Consider the following 21,810-nt stretch of genomic DNA (forward strand, 5'->3'; position numbering starts at 1 on the left):
GGAGGCTGCTGGGTACTCTCTAACCAGTGTGTGTAAATTAGCCATCCTTTGGCCTGTATTTATGTATTTATTTATTTTCATGCTTGTAGAAGATTGGATGGAAATCAGAGGCAAAAAGGCTGTTGTGAATCAAAAATAATCCCTTAGAAGTTAAATTGCAGATTATAACCAAAGCTAAAAGAAAAAATGTCATGCGTTGGGAAATGTTTCCCATTGTTAATACGTGATATATATTCACGGTATATTGTTGTGTGGGGGCTGTGTCACTGATAAGGTGTCCAAAATTTGTTTTGTGTTTAGTAACGTTTTGTGCACCAGAGCTAGGAAAATAAATGCACTTGTAACGAAAAACACAAAATCTGTTTGTTCGTCCAATGCATAACTGAAAGCTGCTTATGACTGCCCCATTTATGCACGTGTTTATGCATGTAAGTAATGGACACTAGGATAGTTTCCATTTGCAGGACCTCATGCAATTTTTTTCTGCAGATTTGCAAGATGCACCATGTTTGGTGGATTGCTTGTGCAGCAGGCTCTGCTAGAGGTGTTCCCTCATTGTCTGTGCACCTTGTAAATAAACCGCTTCAGTGGATTCTGTTTCGTATATACCGAGTAGGAAGTGCTGTACATGTGAATCTACAGTAGTGGAAGATTTTGTGTTAATGGAGAAATTATCTTGGACCACATAATCAAGAGCATTGTAATAAATCTGCACAAGAGGCAAGATTAAAGTTACAAGTGCACCTTTAACTTTGGCATTTCCTGACTTTTGAGCAATTAGGTGTGTCACCTTAATGCTTTCTTATGCAGGTTTGTTAGGGTTTATGCAGGGAAACTTCAGTGGATTCTGTTTTGGGACTATAAAGAGGGGGAAACAATGATCTGAAGTTAGGATATTGGAAATTGGGAACAGTATAATTCTGGATGGGATTTATTGTCTCTCTGATTTTAACAAATGTATCATCATTCTTTGACATCTCTTCAGCATTCCCGGCAGCCATATTGTTCTCAGTCAGCTGTAGAAAGATTGACAGGTCCGGTCTTTTGCTTCTGAGTCTTTGTTGCTGGACCCCATTTTGGGACCTACTCTACTTCCAAACCCTTGACTAGGGAAGACCAGTTTCTCCTGTCTCTCTCCCCCCATCCCATGCCCTACAACCTCGGCAAGATTGCAGCCTGTGTGTACTTCTGAACTCTACCGGAGCCTGCAGCCTGTAGAAGTTGTCAAGATCCTGCCAGTTTAATCCTGAACCATTCTGATTCCTGCAGCAGACCTTTTAAGTAGCTGCAGCTCAAGGGAGCACCTACCCTTTTCAGAAAAGCTGGCTTTTCAATTAAGCAACATATTTTTATGATCTGAGCTGAGAGCAGAGTGATTTCATGCTTATGTCAATACTCCCCACTCAATGGACCGTTATGACCTTTTTTACTTATTTTCTTTTTTATCATTTCCATTTCATAATGGCAATATGACACTCAATGCGCCGCATTTCTGGGGAGTTATTGCACTTAAGTAGCTGAAGTCATTCAGACTTTGGCGTCATGCCTCACAGTCTACCTGAGCCTTGCAGTAATTCTCCTTAAATTGCTGGATGGAAGGTCTGATTGCATAAATAGTATGTCCATTCAAACCAATTGTTGCCTGCTACCTTCACTCTAAAGTAAGGGGTCAGCTGTTTTTGTAAGCATGTACTCTGCCATCCATGATAAATTGCCTGTTATATCATCCTATTTGTATTACTGTAGTCAAAGGATCATACAGCATAAGTGCATCAAATGTGATGCTGAGGGCTTGGTCCTCAGCTGACAACACTGCTGCTAACATTCTGTCTGAATTCCCTCCATATTTCAATTGGGTACAGCCGTGTTCTTCACTTCTGACCAAAAGTGTCATAGTGCGTTGTTAAACAACTCCCATGTTTTACCCCAGAGCTGGATGAAGTGCTGGATGAAAGTGACCTCAGTGTATAATTTGCATATCTATTTGTAAAGCACTTTTGGATATTTTTACATTAAGCATATGCACAACTACTGCCCTGATTAGGGTGACATTCCTGAACTGTGATCCCCTGACACCAGAAAGATATCTCCATGGCCATCTTTAACCCCTGATGTTTGATACAATTATTTCTTGTCCGAGAAATAGTTTAAAAGCAGATTAAAAATTGCACAGCATGATCAAGGTGTATTGTCTGTGCCTTTCGGAATTTATGGTGATACCCGAAATAGAACTTCCCCCTTAAAGAGTAGGTGGGCCATATTTTGTCCTTTGATACCCATGTCCATTGGAAGTTCTGAGGGCATCTCCAAGCACAGAATTTGTGTCACTGCTGTCAGCTCTCAGGGATTTTTGTCATTGTTCTGTTTACAGAACATTGTGCCGTAGCTAGACCTGCAAGCCACCCTGAGTTGGTCTCTTAGAAAATGTTTTAGACAGCTTTAGAAAGTTAAATAAAACTGTCTTACTTCAACTAAAGTTGCAAGAGTTTCAACCACCCCATGTCCTAAGCAGGACTACTTTTACCATCAGCAAACCCAGGTCACTGAATTTGTTGGGAATGAGAAGTCCAGGGATCTGCAGCATTACTCCTCCCTTCCACTCTCCCTACTGATCCATTCTTGTGAGCTCACAGGGGATCGAAGCTCAAAAGTTTTCTCCTCTTTGAAGTACTTGGAATTTGACCGTGGGTCACTTGCTGGCGTCAGTTTTAAAACTAGCTGGGGTTTTGGAGGAATATTTTAAAACAGAAAATGTGTTGTTATTTTTTTAGCAGGGAGCTGGGAAAGAATAATTTGGATCTGTGAGCCTTCACTGGGTAACTTTTTAAATTTCCTAATGTGGCAGCAGGATGCTGATCAAGGTGCTGACGTGTCCTCAGCTTCCCTATTACTTTCTCAAAGGGGTAAACACAAAGGTTCCAGGAAACAAAAAACAGAGACTCTTTGCCAGTTGTTATGAAAAAAATTAAGTAAGTCTCTTGACCTTAAAGCAGTGGGTCTCTGAGTGCTTGCTCTTCTGTTACACCACTCTCCCTGATGCCTCTCTGAAGCATCCCTAGCTGTAGGAGGTTTGTATAAGAGTTTTGAATATTTTCTAATCGGTGAATATTCCCCTAGCTCTGATGCTAGCTTGCAAAGCACAGAGGTATGGGAAAAGGGAAGAAGGATAACTTTTCTGAGGCAACCAACTGAGAAGAGGTTAAAAGTGAATGGTGAGACACAGCATGAAAAACCTGGTAAAGGTTATACAAGGCGCCCAAAGACATTGGCCCAAAAGGTGCTTTGTAGTTTTTGTCAAGGCAGAAGCTATTTGCCGTGCTTTATTCCAGAATAAAGGAAAAAAGTTTCTTCATCTCCGTGCCCTATTTAAAGAAACTCTTGTTTTCAGGCGTTTCTACTGGCACAACCTTAACTTGTCCTCCTTGTGCAGAAGCATTATGATACATGTGCTCTGGGTTGTATAGGGCCCCTGCCATAGGTTGCATCATGAGAGGGACACCAAGCAGTGCAGGTTCTCTACCTGGCTGTGCTGCAGACATCTTCCATGGGGCTGGGTAGAACTCTCATAATGGATTAATGCGGGTGTGGGTTAAGGTTGCATACGCAATCCTAATTGGGCATTTCCTAACCTTTGGGGTACCTGAATTTTCAGCCTTAACATTCTTATAATGTAGCTTTTTGCATAGACTTGAAGATTTATATCACAGTAGCATTTACAGATCTCAATCAAGATGAGGGCCCGAGCATGCTAAGTGCTGTATATACACAGATCAAGACACAGTCCATGCCCTGAGGCCCTTACAGTCTAAGAAATGATCTCTTTAATATATGATAGTGCCTCTCCCCCAAGTGGGCCCATCTCCTGGCAGAGGGCTGGTCGTTGATCTAGCTGATGGCAGCCATCTTGTGGAAAAGTGACGTAACTTGTGATCCCGCTGGTATCGAGAGCCAGCATTCATCGGTTTCCGTTCTGCTCCAACACAGATTTAACAAATGGGAAAAGAACACTATGGATTAAAAATTAAAAATTTCCTTCAATTATTAAACATGAATAATTTTCATGCAAATCGAGCCTGGATTCGTGTTTCCAGACGGACGCAGATCAAAGCTATTATGCTGTGAAGTGTCAGCGACCTGTGAACCAAGAGGCTGGTCGTTATTTTTATCCTTTTATTAATAGTACCCTGAAGGATGAGGGACCTAGAGCAATGTAGCTGTTTAGCATAAAAAAGACTTACATTTCTGTCTGCGGGGATCTGTGCTCCTCTTTAACTTGTTCATTTGCATACCGAGAGAGAGGAACTGGGGGTATAGCACCTTGATACCATTTGAGCAGGAAAATACTGATAGGTATACAATTAGACCGCAACGGCTAAGTGAGCCCATCGCCGGAGGTGCTTTTAATTAGTCCTGTTTGTGGTGTGAAGGAAATACATGCAGAATGTCCCTGGGTCCTGGAGAGAGGATTGGGAAAATGTGGAATTCTGACTCCAGTAATACATATGCAGCTTTCATGAAGTCAGTGGGAGTTGTGTGTGTATATCTGAAGGCAGTTTGGCCCTGAATACAGATGTCTAAGTACTATATTGAATCCTCTCCAGATAACTTCATCTGAATGGAATGAATAACTTCACATGGAAAAACTTGAAAGGAACACAAGGCGGGAGGAGTTGACTTTTCAAATAAAGAAACATTAATAGTTCGGTGAGCTCCTCATGTTATGAACCCTTGTTGCTTTAATATTTCCAGGCATTCGAGTAGGATACCCCATTTTGCAACGTAATTTGTGAGGGCTCAGTCTGTTGCTCCATTCACAAGGGCTGGGGTTTCATAGGTCACCTGACTCTAGGTGTCTGCCTAGGGCTGGAAGGTTCCTAAGGAACTTGCCTGGTGGAAAGCAGGTATAATCCAGAGCGCAAGGAAAGCCTGGGAGACGCCTTCTGAACCCGGGCAGCCGTTTGTCACAGTGCTACCATTTTGGGCCTGATTCTGGATCCTTTTCTTATGCTGAGTGGAGCCTCACTCTGCAAGTAGCTCTCCCTCCACCCCTCCCACATGCACCAGGCAGGGTTCCCTCAACCCCACCCCTCACTAGCTAGGGGACGCTGCCTTCCCTAGACCTGTTCCCCTCCCACACCAACAGCCACCACAACACCCACTGCTGAGGAGACCGTGGGGGTAGAAGAATCACTGATTTTTCTCTCACTTGAGAAATGCCACCAAAACCTGGGCAGCTGGCTGGGGTGGAGTGGGCAAGGCATGGGGTGGATTTGGAGAGGAAGGGAAGGAAGAGTATTTTCCCCAGAAGATGTCACACATGGAAAGTTTTTTTTGAGGAGAGCCCCCTGTTATACTTTCAGCAGCACTTCACTGATTGGTGAACTGAGGGAGACCCTAAACCTCCAATTGCAGAAGCTGGGGCTGGACAGCAGGGGACAGGTCACTCAAAATTGCCCTGTTCTGTTCATTCCCTCTGAAGCGTCTGGCAGTGGGTGCTGTTAGCAGACAGGATACTGGGCTAGATGGATGATTGATCTGGCCATTCTTATGTTTTCATGAGCATATAGAATTTTGTTTAACATTTACTTCTGCTTAATGTGACATTAATGTGGTTTAGGGAGCTACAGTGAAATTCAGTGGTATTGGGTAGCCTTTTCTGCTCTGTTTGAACTAATAGGTGGTGTCAGTCCAGAACCTAATGGTGAGCCTCACAAAAATTCACCCTCATGTTTGGCATCATTGCTGGTTGATTCCGTAGAGGGATCAGTGATGGATACTCAGCTGACTTCTTTCGAGAAATGCTCCTTCATTGGCCTGTTCCGTGGATAAACTCCTTTTCCAATGGGGAGGAAGTGGAACTGGATACCTAACTGGTATGAATCCAGTGAAGTCAATGGAGCTGTGCTAATGTACATTAGCAGAGAATTTAGTCCCCAATACCTTTCACAAGAATTAAAGTGACTTAAAAAAAAAACTCTAAAGAAGAATCAGTGCAGAAAGTTAAATCCTGATAACCATTATGAACCTGTAAATATTTTCCTTTCTGTGGCAGAATGTCAGCATTTAATATTTCCTGATTTGGCATACTATACAGTTTGGTGTCAAGTATGTATCCATCTTAAATTAAGAGACTTGATATAGAATTCCTGTTAATTTCAATTCAATATGAGAGAGAGAGCGAACTTGCAATCCTAGCCCATTTTTGTAATCAATATTTTCTTTAAAAGCTGAAATTTAACTAGATAAGAGCTTTTGTTGTTTGAAATGTGACTGGTGTTTAAAGAGTTTATAGACTCCTCAGATCTTATACACTCCTCTGATCTGATATAGTTCTACACTAGCAGTGACAGCTACAGATGTGGATATGAGTCAGTGGATGAACAGCAGTGTGAATAGGACCTCAGTCTTAGCAACAAACATATTACAGTATTTGTTCTTCCATCTCAGAGTTTGTCTTTTAATTCCTTGTTTTGTTTTTATTTTCAGAAGCCTTCGAAATTGTAGTACGGCATGCAAGAAACTACACCAACACCATGTTTAGGAACCACTACCAGAACATGGGGTCCAGAGCTCTTAAGTTTGTTGGAGAACTTTTTACAGATATCTCGCTTTATATACTGGGCTCTGACATCAATGTGAATGACATGGTCAATGAATTTTTTGACAGCTTGTTCCCTTTAGTCTACTCACATTTGATGAACCCAGGCTTCCCTGACCCCTCCGGAGAAATGATAGAATGCCTGCGGGTAGCAAGGCGGGACCTCAGGGTGTTTGGTAACTACCCCAAGATTATGATGACCCAGGTATCAAAGTCATTGCAGGCCACGCGAGCCTTCCTACAAGCGCTCAACCTGGGGATTGAAGTCATAAACACTACCGACCACTTAAAATTCAGCAAGGAATGTGGACGCGCGCTGCTGAGGATGTGGTACTGTTCTCATTGCCAAGGGCTACTGATGGCGAAGCCTTGTGCCGGATACTGCAGTGTTGTGATGCAAGGGTGCCTGGCCAGTGTTGTGGAGATAGATAACTACTGGAGAGAATATATTCGATCCCTGGAAGGGCTGACCAAAGGCATGTATGGAATCTATGACATGGAGCATGTCCTGCTTAGTCTCTTCTTGTTGATACAAGACTCGGTCGTGTATGTCCAGAAGAATGGAGGGAAGCTGTCCGCAACAGTGAGTTCTTTTAAATATTGCTATGTCCTCTTTGCTACAGCCATCTTTTTCCATGTGATCAGGCTATCCATTGAACACGTGGAGCCTCATGTATTTTAGAAAAACTTCCATTAAAACAAGCAACTCTTTTCCCCAGGCTCTCTCCCCCGATTCGTTCTGACTTCTAAGACTTACCTGAACCTGCCGTATCGCAGAACTGGGGTTAATTCCCAGCTCAGGCTCTGGGTTGTCAGGAGCTGGGAATGTGCAGTGGTGACTGAATCCCACTTTGGATCTCTCAGCAGCAGTTCCCATCCGTTGATTTCAGGTTATATGAGACACCTGGAGAAAGGAGCTTCATTCAGTCTGTGTCAGTCTGAGATGTGTGGCTGTGATGCTGAACATCTTGGGAAATGAATGGGGGATCCACAGGATTTCAGCTGGGGTGTGAAGCATGGCAGATGGTGGAGGAAGGACCACATTCCTTCCTAGTTTAACAGTAACTGTCTGGTGCCTGGTTGCTCCAAACACCAAGGATGGCACATCCTGTATGGTACAGTCCGGGGTGGATACAAATCCATGATTTTTTGTCTTTCAGATTTCTTTTATTTAAATGAGATTTTTTGATGTGGGTGTTTAAATTATAATGTTTTCTTTTTAAAAACTAATCCTGTTTCAAATGAAATCTGAATTTAATATAAAATATGTCAAAGCCTAAACTACTTATAATCTCTAACAATATTTACGTAAAAATAAATATGCGGAATCCATGAGCCTCTGTCAAAACCTTTTGAGTGAAAGGTTGCTTTTCTGTAGAAAGAAAGAATGAGGGGCAGGGAACATCTAGTTTTATAAATATATCCGAGTAAATCACATTCTTGTACTGAGGGATTGATCCCTTAGTGAGGGCCCCAGAGTCTGTGCTATTCGGTACAGAAGACTGGCAAAGTCCACACAGGCATTGGAACCTGGCCTCCGACCCCAGGAGACACCATCATGTCTCTCATTGGTGTCCTCCACTGAGCCCACCCGGGTGGTGTCATAATCCTATTTTATAGCTTCTCCCTATCTGAGCTCTGATTGGCTCAGTTCTCAAATTATGAATATTTATGACTACACCCACCATGGAAACTTCATCTGCAGCCCATGGAAAAACACAGATCTGCCCAGAAACGACCGGGGTAGATGGTTCTGGGCACTTCAAGTAAGTGGCCTTGCTCTGTCTCCTTGCACTTGTACACAGAGAGACACACAAGCAGAAATTCATTAATTTCTGAACTGCCTCCCTCTCTGTCTCTAAACACGTACAGTACTGCAGCGCATAAGGCGTATAGGCTACATGAGCAAAAGTCTTGGATTGTTGTTAGTTCTTTTGTTTTCCTGGGGGGAGGGGCAGGGGAGTTATGTAACAAGGGAGAAGGAGCGGAGTGTGCAGCTGGAAAGGAGCAACAGTGGTGTGAAAGCTGTGGGAAGAAGGGACAATATTCTTTAGAGCGCAGCCTCTGGGATTGATTGCAACACCTGGGAACTGGAGAAAAAACCTGCTGTGTCTGCAGGTCATAGAATCATAGAATATCAGGCTTGGAAGGGACCTCAGGAGGTCATCTAGTCCAACCCCTTGCTCAAAGCAGGACCAATCCCCAATTTTTGCCCCAAATCCCTAAATGGCCCCCTCAAGGACTGAACTCACAACCCTGGGTTTAGCAGGCCAATGCTCAAACCACTGAGCTGTCATAAAGAGACCCTCTCTGGGAATATTTTCAAGAATTTCCTGTACATCTGGGTGAAAAAGGAACGGGTGTAATGTAAAGTTTAAATGGTGTGCCGAGGAGATGTAAGGACTGGCTGTCAGAATGAAACAGCATTATGGAAAATGCTCCTCAGATGGCAATGACTTTGAAGATGATGATGTGGACATGTCTGAACAACCTGAATCAGCTGGTTAGTAAACTTATTTTTGAACCATTCTTATGGACTGCCTAACATGTCCTTACTATGCTAATAGACGATAACTTAGATTATGGTCATAAGTTTGTGTTTTAAGTGGATTGATTGATTGCTTCTGAATTTCAAAATGTTAGTGGTCAGAATATAATGGGTATGTTAGTTTGTGGGAATATTTATCAAGTACATTTGTACGATTACTGCTGGACTTCTGACATGATATTTTATTGCTCTATATAACCAAACATCTTAGGTGAAGATAACCTGTTTGAAAGTAAAGTTTTATTTAGGCCTTTATGAATTTAAACTTTCTGAAAACGTTTTTTTTCTGAGTTGTTTGGTATGTTGCTACAAATAAGGGTTTAAATAGATTTTGAAAATCTTATGATTTATTATTAACTGGGTTTAGAATAAATTAAATCGTTGAAACAGTGGTACAAACAGCTACAGTGGGAGGAATCTTTCATTTACAATCCCATTTTTTAAAGCAGCGCATTGAGTAATACTCAGGGAGTGAGAATGACTTGTTTTTATGATTTTGTTTCAGAGCCCATCTTAGACATAAGAGGTTGTGAATGTCCATCATCTGCAATGTGTGCACTTCAGAATCATCTGCTGCAACTAAACAGGTGTCAAACAGTAAATTACCCGTATCGAAAAAAATACTTTCTTCATCATCCAGTAAAACCATGGCTGAGTTCGTAACCAGGACCGTCAAATTCCAGGCAGACTCCTTAGATGAAAAGATTGCTGGGTTCATTTATGCAATAAATTCTCCTTTTCTCCTTGTTCAGAACAAACTTTTCATTGACATGGTTCAAGCATTTATGACCAGAAAAAAGAAAAGGAGGACTTTGTGGCACCTTAGAGACTAACCAATTTATTTGAGCATAAGCTTTCATGAGCTACAGCTCACTTCATCGGATGCATTATGACCAGGTTACACTCCCCCTGGGAGAGAAGACATTGCTGGAAGGTTGCTGGATACGGGGTATGAAAAGGGAACGGAACAGTGTTCAAAAAACATTGACGGGAAAATCGTTAATCTGAAGGCAGGTCTATGTGTAAGACACTACAGTGCAGCAGCTGCAGCGGTGCAGTGAAGCACTTCAGTGAAGACACTATAATGCTGACAGGAGAGCTTCTCCCGTCGGCGTAGTTAATCCACCTCCCTGAGAGGCAGTACCTATTTCTATAGAAGCGCTCCTGTCTACACCAGGGGATAGGTCAGTATAACTACTTCGCTAAGGGGTGCGGGGAGCAATGTAGTTATACTGATGTAAGTTTATAGTGTAGACCTGGCGTGAGCCTTGATGTGTGGAGTAATGTATGCAATGATCCAACAATAAGTGCTGGTGTGACAGCAGAAAGAGGGGGTCTGTCTTAGGGAAATAATTGATACACCAGGAAATGCCCATACAGCAGAGTACTTAAAAGAAGTATCCGTGAAAGCTGTCACAAACTGTGAACAAAAATTCAAGTGTCAGTTGTCTAGCTTTGTCACAGACAGTGCTGCAAATGTAGCAAAGATGAGAAGAAGTCGAGAAGAAGGTAACAAAGGGAACCTGAAACTTGTAACATATGGGTGCAGTGCTCATTTGATGCGTCTTTTAGCTAGCGTCTTGTGCTGAAATTGCAAAATCCTTACAGGAGAACCACTCTGCTTCAGCCTCGCCGAAGAGAAGAGGCGGAGCCAGACTGATTCTCCCCCAGGACGTACAGTGGAATTCAGTGGTCGACTGTTCTGAGCTGTGAGTTCAGAGCTGGCCCACTGTGACGAAAATTGGGACCAAATAGATGGAACGACCACAGCCACAGAAGCCAAGACTGGAGGAGAGAGCCATGTGGCAGACACGCTGAATACACCGAAACCCGCTTCCAGAGCCCTGGACAAACCGCGGGGAGATTGCTGCTGTGTGGCTGATGCCGCTGACATTTGGAAAGAACTTCAAGGGGCCTTGACAACAGAAGTACCCAACACCACAGTTAACCTGCAGGCAGGAAAGAGGCGGCTGGATCAAGCAAAGTACCAGAGTAGATGCCTAGCTGCTGGAGAAGATGCTGCTGTGACCTGGGCGTCTAATAATCACCAGCCACTCGTGCCACCCATAACACCTTTCAGGGCGGAAGGTGCCACTGGAGCAGTGCGTGTTTGCTGACGCTGTTTTAAGGCAAGTCAGACCACTGAACCTGGGGGAGTCGCTAGCTAAGCGCCCGGAACCAGAGGCCGCTGAAGTGCTGACCCAGCTTCGGACAGCGGTAGCCTCTTCTGCAGGCACAGAAGGAATATTTACTTCATTTGGACAATTCATTCAAAGTTGAGAGATCGATTGGGAGTTGAAAAAGAGGAAAACATGTCTCTCTCTTCCAGTCTGTGAATAAAAATGAGAAGAGAGGGGACGAGATCTCCTACTTTTAAAAGTTTGTAGGGCAGCCTAAGTAACTGAGGAGACTGTTGTTTCATTTTTCAAGAGACTTAGGCGACAGGAACTTAAGCTCCAGTCACTCTCTGTTAGGCATATTTGAAATTTTTCCCAGGCTGACCTGAAATACTCAGTTTAATTCACTGACTACAGTAAATCCCTCTGTTTACTAAATCGTTTAATTGTAAATGTGAATCATGTTTTTATAAGAGAAGTTTAGGTATGCAAACATTTAAGGTTGTTTTTCTTTAATAAAAATAAATTGTATCTGCTGTTTGTGTGTGTTTAATTAAGTTCCAGTTACCATCCCAATGCGGCTTGACACAAATTGTGAGCCAAAAAAGAGTTAATTATCTAGTAAATAAGCAATAAATCATTCACCATTTTCTAGCATACTAAATATGTGCAATCAATAAGGATCTGACATATTCAGCTATATAATTGCTTCGATAAATGTATATGGTTATAGTGTACCCTGATAGGTTAGCCCTCCCTCCCCCAAGTACCCAATCTAGTGTAAAAGCTCTATTTAGTTGTAAGTCAACATGGTTTAATGGTTATATCAACCAATGAGAATGCACCTCTAATTAGAAAATAACTGAAGTACAAAAGGAAAAGTGGACTAAAATAGAAGATTTAAATCCACCCACCCTGGTATTCTGTGTTCTGCATCACTACAGTAGGTAAGGGGTCCTCTCTCCTACTAACGCATTCCCAATCTTGGCTACATATCTCAGATGTGGGAATGTTTTATTATTTATTAGAAGTGACCCGACTTTTATATTATACTGTGTGAATTTCTGAACCTCTCTGGAAACTGTGAGGCTTTCTTGTTCAGAAAATACCATGGCTTTTTTTAAACACCAGGGACAAATGGAATGCAGTAATATGAGACTTGTTTTGCAAAGGAAAGTTGTAAAGACAAGATTGAATTGCTCAGCACAGGTATGGTAGAGTGTGTGAGGAGACTGTGAGAATCGTATCCTTGTTTGCTTAAAGCCAGTTTATAAGAAGGCCGCTGTTAGCTGTTTGTTCCTGTCATTCTTGACTGCTGTTTACAAAAGAGCTGTATTTATATAGGTCATTGTAGTGCTCTCACTGGAAGTAATTCTTGTCTGTTTTGGGGCCATGAAAATAGATTTTGAGCTGTGCTTGGCATTGTGCCATTTTTACTAATTTAAACTGTGTTACGTGCCCCGTTTGCTCAATGATCGCCTAGCCCTTATCCGTATGTCGCAGATTGAATTCCCCCAAGCACGAAACATGACACGGTCCTAATCCTGGTTGTGAAACTGTGTGGTAGGACTGTGCCAATCCTGTACCTTTTTGTAGTTGGCACAAATAAGGTGTGGCCTATTCTCACTTCTCAACCAAGATGTAAGGGTCTGACCTAAAGCCCATTGAAATCAGTACAGTATTAGAATTTCCTAATAGCATAGGGGCTTAGTGAAGTCTCCTGGTACTAACTGTGGTCTAGATTGTGCTTACATGTGGATGTGTGACGAGTGTGATGAAGAAGGTAGAATCTCCTATTACCAGTGGTTCTAGGGACGATGGCACCTCCTCCCCCACACCTGCAATGTCCCAGGAACAATGTTCAGTATATCTTATTTAAAGTTTGTTGCAATTGTCACTGCTCTAGTGTATCCAAGGTCCTCACCGGTGACAGCCGCAAGAGCTCTCGGATACAGACCGTGCTACAGTGTATTGTAGGTAACAGCAGATTTGGGGCTAGGCATCTCCTTGCCTGGGGTCAGTGCCTTATTACTGACGATAAAATGGGAAATCCTGCTACTGTACCGCAAATGTAAACAGCACCCTGCCGAGCAGCTTCATTAAATGATGGTGAAACTAACCTGCTAAAGCCTGAAATTCCGAGTTAGGCTGGACAATTAGGTTCTTAATCGCTAGTGTTTGGCTAAAAGGAGCAACTGTATAATTTGAACGCAAAAGCGTTGGCCTTGATTCTTCTGCGCCTCTTTCTTCTGTGAAATTCGGTTCCTCCTTTCACACCATAAACAGAATTTTAACTAAGTACCAATGAGTTTAATCTTTGCAGCCCCTCTGAAAGCAATGGGGTTGCTGAGGGTGTGTCCGCACATGAACCATGACAGTGGCATGGTGACTCCTCTGCAGCTGTGTCGCTGTAGTGCTTCCGTGAAGACGCTAACTACGCCAAAGGACAGGCTTCTCCCATCGGTGTAGGTAATCCACCTCCCCAACAGGCAGTAGCTAGGTCAGTGGGAGAATTCTCCCATCGACCTAGAGCTGTCTGCACTGGGGGTTAGGTCAGTTTTACTGTATCGCTCAGAGGTGTGGATTTTTCACACGCCGGAGCTACTTAATTTTTCCATGCTTGAAGGCATGTGACATGCAGAACCTTTGTTATAGATGGTGATACACAAGGAAAGACTCCAGCTTGCCTCTTGGAGCCCAGCTTGAGCTTCCGTGGCTTGAAGTTAAAGGAAAAGCTTATTTGTACTTGTAAACTGAGCTCATTTGACCTGGAAATAATGGAGACAATAACCATAGAACCCCAGAACCACAGAGCAGGGGTCGAGTGCCGCAGGAATGTGCTGGCCGCTGCTTCCCGCAGCTCCCATTGGCTGCAACAGTGAACCGTGGCCACTGGGAGCTGCGGGGGGCCGTGCCTGTGGATGGTCAACGTAAACAAAATGTCTCGTGGCCCACCAGCAGATTACCCTGATGGGCTGCGTGCCGAAGGTTACCGACCTCTGTCATAGAGGGAGCACATTATAAAAGGTTGGCATTTCAGCTGGGGCACAAGTGTGCCTTTAAGAACATTGCACACCCTTTTTGCACCTGCAAACCTGGACATGCTCATGGGAAACTGCCAGGGCAACTCTCCCTATGTGAAGGCCAGCTGTGGTTTTGCAGGCATGTGCAATGTGTGTGGAGATTTGTGGCCTTGGTAATTTAAGCACCTAATGATCTGGGTTTTTTCTTCCTGATTTTTTTTTTTTTTTTTTTTTTTTTGCCACAGGAGAGATTTATAAATTGTAAGGCCAGAAGGGACCACTGGGATTGTCTAGTCCGATTTCCTGCCTAACACAGGTCCTAGGGCTTCTCTGAATTAATTCCATGAAGTATCCAGTTCTGCCATAGAATATGCATTTATCCAGTGGCAGAATATGGCTCTCAGTAATACTGTTAAACGTGTAGGTCTTGTCCTTTGCCTGATAGCACACGCCTGTTTGGGTGACTGCTTGGGTGCGGAGTCCCACTGAAGTCAATAGTGGGTGAGGGCAGCAGTACGGTAGTCCCTTTGTGCACTATCAGTTGAAGGATTAGAGCTGAAATTTCCTTTTCTAAATTAAAAATCCTGGAGTATTACAACTCCCCCTCCCCCCAAGTGCATAGCGTGCCAATTCTTCAACTCCGTACATAGCTGGACACTTCTGTGAAGTTCAATTTTTCTTAATACCTGAGTGATTTTTTATTCAGTGAAGACGTGTTTGAATGATAGGAACACAAAAGATAGAATTGAATCCCACAAGCCCATGGCCTTGTAATCGTCACTGGAAAAAGGTTGGCTGGGGGGGGGTTAAAGTTTATTTTTAAAACGTTGCTTCTAAGACTTTTTTATGTCAAATCCGAGCCCCGAGCAAACGTCTGCCAGGGGAGGTATCCGCTGTTCAACAGGTTTATGAGGGAAGTGCTGACACAGCTTAACTGTACCATTGCAAATTGCCCAGCTTTGATACTCTATCTGCATCTGAGATATAGATCTTTTGCCCTTAAGTTGATTTAACAATGTTTAAATGGAAGTTTCCCTGTTACATTTTTCAGCACACATTGAATTTCAAAGAATATCCCTGGAAGCAAACAGTAATATTTACCGTACCCTCTACGTCTGATTGGTTTTTGACACTGTTGTCATATCGAACTATAAAATGCCACAGGAGTACTCTCTGAAAGTGAGGGGCTCTGTTGAAATGCTGGCTGTTCACACTGGTAACCTTTATTAATCATGTTGGCCACAAATATTTTTGTAGCCACTGTTCAGGTTATTAAGGATAATGACAGGCAGTTTTTATTTAATTTTCATTGAGTTCTCCATGATTTCAACTAATTTCATCTCCCATGCACATAGGCCCGGATTCACAAAGGTGCTTAAATGTCTCTGTGGCCCAAAACCTCTAGGTATTTGAAGCTGTCCACTGTGTGTAAACTCTTAGAGTCACTGGGCCAGAGAGAGTGGAGGGGGGGACCCAGGGCCAGTCCCCATCAGCATCTCCCATAACTCAGTTGTTGCAGCAAGGGGGCAGATCCCTGTTCAAATCCTTTCTCCCCCTCAAGCACATCCCAGGCACTGGGCACCACCACCATCCCCTCCTCTGGCCATTGTGATCGTCACAAGAAATGCCCTAGGTGCCAGGTTCCAGGAGATTCGTGCCCATTTGTGCATAGCTAGTGGCGGTAAGCACTTCTCTGCAGTCTGGATTTAGGAGCCTATCTCCATGAGGGGGTGGGGCTGAGAACCCCCCTCCTCTCATCAGCTCCCTGCCTACCATGTTGGCTTTTGTGAATCCCATTCTCAGGTGTCTGTCTGTCCCCATGCATTACATAGGGAGCTTTATGGATTGCAGAGTTGTCCTGGGATATTTCTAGGCAACTCAACATTAGGCATTGCAACACTCAGTGTCACAGTGGCTAAGTACCTTTCGGAATCCAGGCCACAGTACTTAGTCTGCAGAAGAGAAGAGTAAGAGGGGATTTGATAGCAGCCTTCAACTACCTGAAGGGGGGTTCCAAAGAGGATGGAGCTAGGCTGTTCTTAGTGGTGGCAGATGACAGAACAAGAAGCAATGGTCTCAAGTTGCAGTGGGGAAGGTATAGGTTGGATATTAGGAAACACTATTTCACTAGGAGGGTGGTGAAGCACTGTAATGGGTTACCTAGGGAGGTGGTGGAATCTCCATCCTTAGAGGTTTTTAAGGCCCGGCTTGACAAAGCCCTGGCTGGGATGATTTAGCTGGGGTTGGTCCTGCTTTGAGCAGGGGGGTGGACTAGATGACCTCCTGAGGTCTCTTCCAACCTTAATCTTCTATGATTCTATGCTTCTGTAAAGAAGATGGTTTTGTGGTTAAAGTACAGGACAGGGGCTTAGGAGGAATGGTGTTAACTCCTGACTCTGCCACATACTCGTCATATGACCTTGGACAAGTCACTTCATCCCTCTGAGCCTCGGTTACGCATCTTTGAAATGGGTATAACACTTTCGCCCACCCTATTGTTTATCTGGATTGTTGTAAGCAGGGAATGACTCCTATGTCTATGTATGGTGCATGCCATAATAGGGTCCTGATCTCGGTTGGATCCTGTAGTTGCTGTGTCATGCTAATAATAAATAATACCAGTGGCTTGGCACATTCACTAATTTGATTAACTCAAGGGATGGTAGCAGACTATAAAGAAACATAGGATATTTCTGATTACAATACTAATAAATCAAACAGAATATTAAAAAAAACAAAAAACAAAACAAAAAAAACCCTAACCAATCAAACCCTGAAGATGCATGAAGAAAATTTCAGTTCATCCACAACTGTCATACGTGTGTGCCTTAAGTTAGGCACCTATATCTTCATTTTCGGGACCTATATCAATGGTCTAATTTTTTCAGACATGTTGAGAACTAGGCAGCCCCTGTTGAAGTCTGTGGAAGATGCTGAGAGCTGAAGCTGGTCAGCATCTTTGAAAATTAGGCCACTCATTCTGGTGGCCTTAGACAGTCACATCTGAACATTTTGGCTAGTCAATACTGCCAAATCTAAGCATTCACAAATCCTGAGTCAGCCCTCCTATGAGCTAGGTTACCTCAAAACAATAATAATGTGGGGTTCTTTTTATTTGCCTGATGATTTTTCAGTCTATAGGGTTCACATTTTCAAGCTTTTCTTCTTAGCCAGGAGAGCTAGAAAGGTAATTTTTGAAAAGGAAAGCTGAGATTCTCATGTAAATAACATGAGTCCAGGAGCTGGTGCTTTTTGTAAAATAGCAAAGATTCATGATGAAATTGTAAGATTTTGCAGTGCCGCTGTTGTGTCTATCTCATCCAGGAATAGATTTGTCGTGGTCCTTGAGGGCCAAATCTTGGTCTCTTTGGGCAGACTGAAAAGTGCAAGGAGGAAATGAAAAGAGATGACGAGGGAGGTGGAGCTAAGTTGTGCATGGCCTTGCAAGCAAGGATGTGCTGCTTAAATGTGGGGTGAGAATGTGTGGGAATTTCCATTCACATCGTAAATACAGTACACTTTGGAGCGGGGATAAAGTGTGATGAATACTTGTGCCTTACAATAGCTCTCTAATTACAAAGCGTTATCTAGAACAAAAAGAGGAGGAGACTTGCCGTTCTGCACTGGGATTAACTCATGGATGAATTGCTGGAACATCAAGGTAAACAAAAGTCCCGATGGATAAATACAGCAGAATCTGGGTTCCATCTATTGCAAATACCATCAGGAAGCAAAGCAAGCATATACCCTAGAAAAGGTATACAAAGTCCACACGGAAATATCAACTTTTCCTCTTAAATATGCTGATCAATATTAGGAGCTTTTTTGATTGATAGATGCCAAATCATCTGCATCACCCCAGCCACCACTTAAAAAAGCAGCCTCTTTTGGGGTAAAAGGCAACAGCGTGTGGCAATGCTACACAGCAGTTTAGAACAGGAAACGAAGCCAACCTGAATTGCGGGTGGGGCAATGTTTGGATACAGATTTGGAAGTGTTAGTGTTGGTGGGCGCACACTGAAAGATTTGGGTACAAGCCTATATATAGCCTTAATCCAATGAAACTGCAGGGGGGGGATTTCAGGTACTCAGAATTTAATCGACCGAGCTGCAATTACGCGGCGTGGGAGACGGTTTCCTTGGAATCCTGATGGGAAGATCATGAAAGTGCAGAAACGAGAGTTACTGTTTTGGTGTCAATGGCACCACTGAAATGTGCTTAATGCTGGCCTCAATTGGTCGGGAAAGTTGCCTGGAAACTAAATTCAGAAATACTAAATTAAAAGGACTTCTGCAGGCAAGGATGAAAATGTCATCTGTCGCATATGGTGATTCTAAGGTATTTTCGGAGCTGTCGGCCAAGGAGCCTACTGTTCACACAATGGTAGTGATGTAATTTTTACCAGCATTCCTTAGATGCTGATTGCACCTTTTAAAACTTCTGTTTGACTAATCTTCCTTTTGAGATGGCTCTCCTGGTGACCGGGAGGAAGTTGCATCTCTTCTAGGAGTAGGATCACAGTGCCAGGTGTGATCAGTGCACAGCAGGAGCTCTTACGAGTTTCCCTCTCTGCTAATAGTTAGATTTTTCTACACTGGAGTTTGTGAGAAACGTCTAAGGAAAGCTCCAGCAACTGCTTTGAAATTATGGCATCGTTCAAGAAGTCTTTTTTCCATTAGAGCTTCTGAGATCAATTTCTTTGTGCCATTGCAAGTGCAGGTTCCTTTATATTACATTAGCTCATGGAGTTGTCTGTTGGCCATACTGCCGCGATACTTTCCGTTTCATTATCGGAAAGGTTTAATCTTCGAGCTGCTCTGTAATTAATTTGTGCAGCTAGTTCTGTTCACTGCAAATACATTTGGAAAATGTGGGATGTTTCAGTGTTCAGTATCCCAGCACCCATTCACTGCAATTCCCAGGTGGGTTTTTCATGCCTGGTTTTGTTGGTCACATTGTGGTATATCTTGTAACATGACTGATGTAACAGATATGATATTAAAGCAACGTCTGTCAACCCAGCAGCATGAAAAATAAATCTGGTCTTTGAAGACAATCTTAGTAAAATTCCTGTTGCTTCAAAAATATCTTGGCAATGTTAAAATTATTTAGTTAAAGAAGTTTTGATCTTAATGATTTTCTTAAACAAGTATGATAGCACCTTGCAAACATAGTAAACTGTAAGGCATTGATTTTGACCTATAAATTCCTGCTTTGTTTGGGCCCCGGCCAGGGCAGAGAGAACAGTGACTGGAAAATTATTCGTGAATACTTTTGTGCAATCCAACATGTTGGTATAATCTTTTTGGCACTTAAATCTTGAGTAAAATTTTTAAAAGCCTCTAGGTGTCTTAGGAACAGCAGTGCATATGTCACTTTTGAAAATGGGATCTATCCTCCTAAACATCATTGGCTCCGAAGTCACCTTTGAAAGTGAGACTTGGGCTCCTATGTCACTTATGCGCTCTTGGAAGCTTTACCCCATGTCTAGACTGAGGAAAGAGGTCATTGTTCATCCACCATTGGCTATCAACCATGACTTTGTCCCTAGTTTACACAGAATTAACGCCTTTTAACATGCAACTGTTGGTTGTGCTTAATCCTATGATCCCCTGTCCAAAAGCTCTGATAACGCCATCATTCAAATACCCCCTCCCATTACCTCTTTCCCGATGAAATACACTCAATTCTAATTATCCTTCTTATACCCTTGTCATTTAGAGAACACTAAAAGTGCCTGGCTCTTTGGACCTGTGCTGCAGAGAGGGTGCAGTGCATCTGAATTTCCTGTGGGTCAGATTGGACTTATCTTACTTTTGTTCCTGTTAGTGCTAACGTAGTTGGGACGAAAAAGGAGAGGAGTCAAGCTGTGTTTATGACTCCTTTGTTTTGGTTGTGCATTGTACAATATACTGTTAAATTGTTTTTGCGGGATACCACTGCTAAATGATGATTAAACCTGTCAGTATAAAAACAAATAGAGTGAGTTCACTGATAACACGTGTGATTTTTAAATTTCCATCTTAATTTTTTTGCTTCATTCAAATGTCCCCGTCCTTTTGAATAGAAGTGTTCTATCTTCTGAGACCTTGTTCCACTTGAATGGAGTTGGCAGTGGCAGCCACTTAAAAAAAAAAGTTTATTTCTTTTTTTAACAGTAGCTTTTAGAGGTGTCTTGAACACACATCATAGCCAGTGCATAGAAGTCCCTTTGTTGAACTCAGTTGGTGCCCAATCCAATAACCACTGAAGCCAATAGCAATCTTTCCATTAACTTCGATAGGAGTTGGATCAGGTCCTTGATGACATGCATATCTCTACTAATTTATGCAGTGAGAATAAAAACCGCTTCCAGAGGCTACTGTATTTTAAGGGACAGTGTATCTATCACTTTTTAAATCAGGCATTATGTGCAGTAAGTGCAAGGTTGTGGTATTTAGGTGCTGCTTGTAATTATTTGAACTGGGAGCACTGGCTGTTGGGAATCTGAAAGGACAGGAAACAGGAAGTAGGGGGGTGGGGAGTTGAATGGGCTGAGTGAGAGCTACCGAGGGTGCAGCAGCAGCTTGGTAAAGAGGTTCCACTTTAAGAATAAAGGCCTGTTGAAGTTTGTTAGTACCTTGCCTGGTTTGTTGCAACAAAGGTGCATGTAGGTTATAAAGAGCAGGATGCCTTGCAAACGTTCCCAGCTAATGTCAGAAGGAGTCTATGAATCCACTTTAGTTTAATGCTTTTTTTTGGATCTGTGCAGTCATGCCCTTTCCAGTGGCTAAGGAGAGTCAGAGTATATTGCCACTGCTGCTTTACACTTAGATCCTAAGCATTTCAGAAGCTCTTTTGTCCTAATGTGCTCGCATTTTGTGGTACGATGTTAGCTTGCACAGCTGTAGACCATGCTAGAGAAGGCGACTCTCTGTGATATAAGCAAATAAAAATGTCAGAAATGAAATGAATGTGGTTTTATTGCACAACTTCTTGTACACCATCCAACTGCTTTCACCACATAAAACAAATTTTTTTCCCATCTCATGGTTGTATTTTATACACGGAGACAATTTTGGCTCTCCCGCCCCGATCTCCCTCCCTCTTATAACGTGATGTAACTTGTGCATTCCTCCTATTGCCCAGGTGGGAAAGGCATTTCTCCATTCCCACTCAGTGAAACCATGAAGGAGGGGCTCCTATAGCCCTGGCACAGGACCCCAGTGAAGTACCTGGTACAGTTCCATCCCAAGGACTTTCCTGAACTGAAGTCTCCTGTAGTACTGGACTAGTTTGGACTAGTAACCCCCAGGGTTGACCAGAATGACGTATTTAACGGCTTGTTTGAATACTTTTGCAGCATTTGAGAAGCTTTATGATTTTGAAAGATTCAGTTATGTTGTCCAATCAACTCCAACATTTTGGGAATCCACCCCATTCACTGTATGGGCCCAGAATGTTCACAGGTGCTCTAAGACATTGTGAGCTTTGCCTACCAGCTGATTAATTCAGGGAGCTTGAAAGCAAGTTGAAGAGACTCT

The 21,810-nt window shown here is 42.9% G+C and overlaps 1 protein-coding gene across 1 annotated transcript in view; it reads left to right on the forward strand.

The window, feature by feature from the left end:
* The window catches only part of GPC3 (glypican 3), a 281,890-nt gene that overhangs the window by 130,925 nt on the left and 129,155 nt on the right, over positions 1–21,810 (forward strand). The window contains exon 3 of the mRNA XM_073358506.1: positions 6,487–7,181. Coding sequence (XP_073214607.1) covers positions 6,487–7,181 — 695 coding nt within the window. The remainder of the gene's footprint in view (positions 1–6,486; positions 7,182–21,810) is intronic.

Source organism: Lepidochelys kempii, chromosome 9 (assembly GCF_965140265.1).
Source record: "Lepidochelys kempii isolate rLepKem1 chromosome 9, rLepKem1.hap2, whole genome shotgun sequence".
NCBI classification, from domain to species: Eukaryota; Metazoa; Chordata; order Testudines; family Cheloniidae; genus Lepidochelys; species Lepidochelys kempii.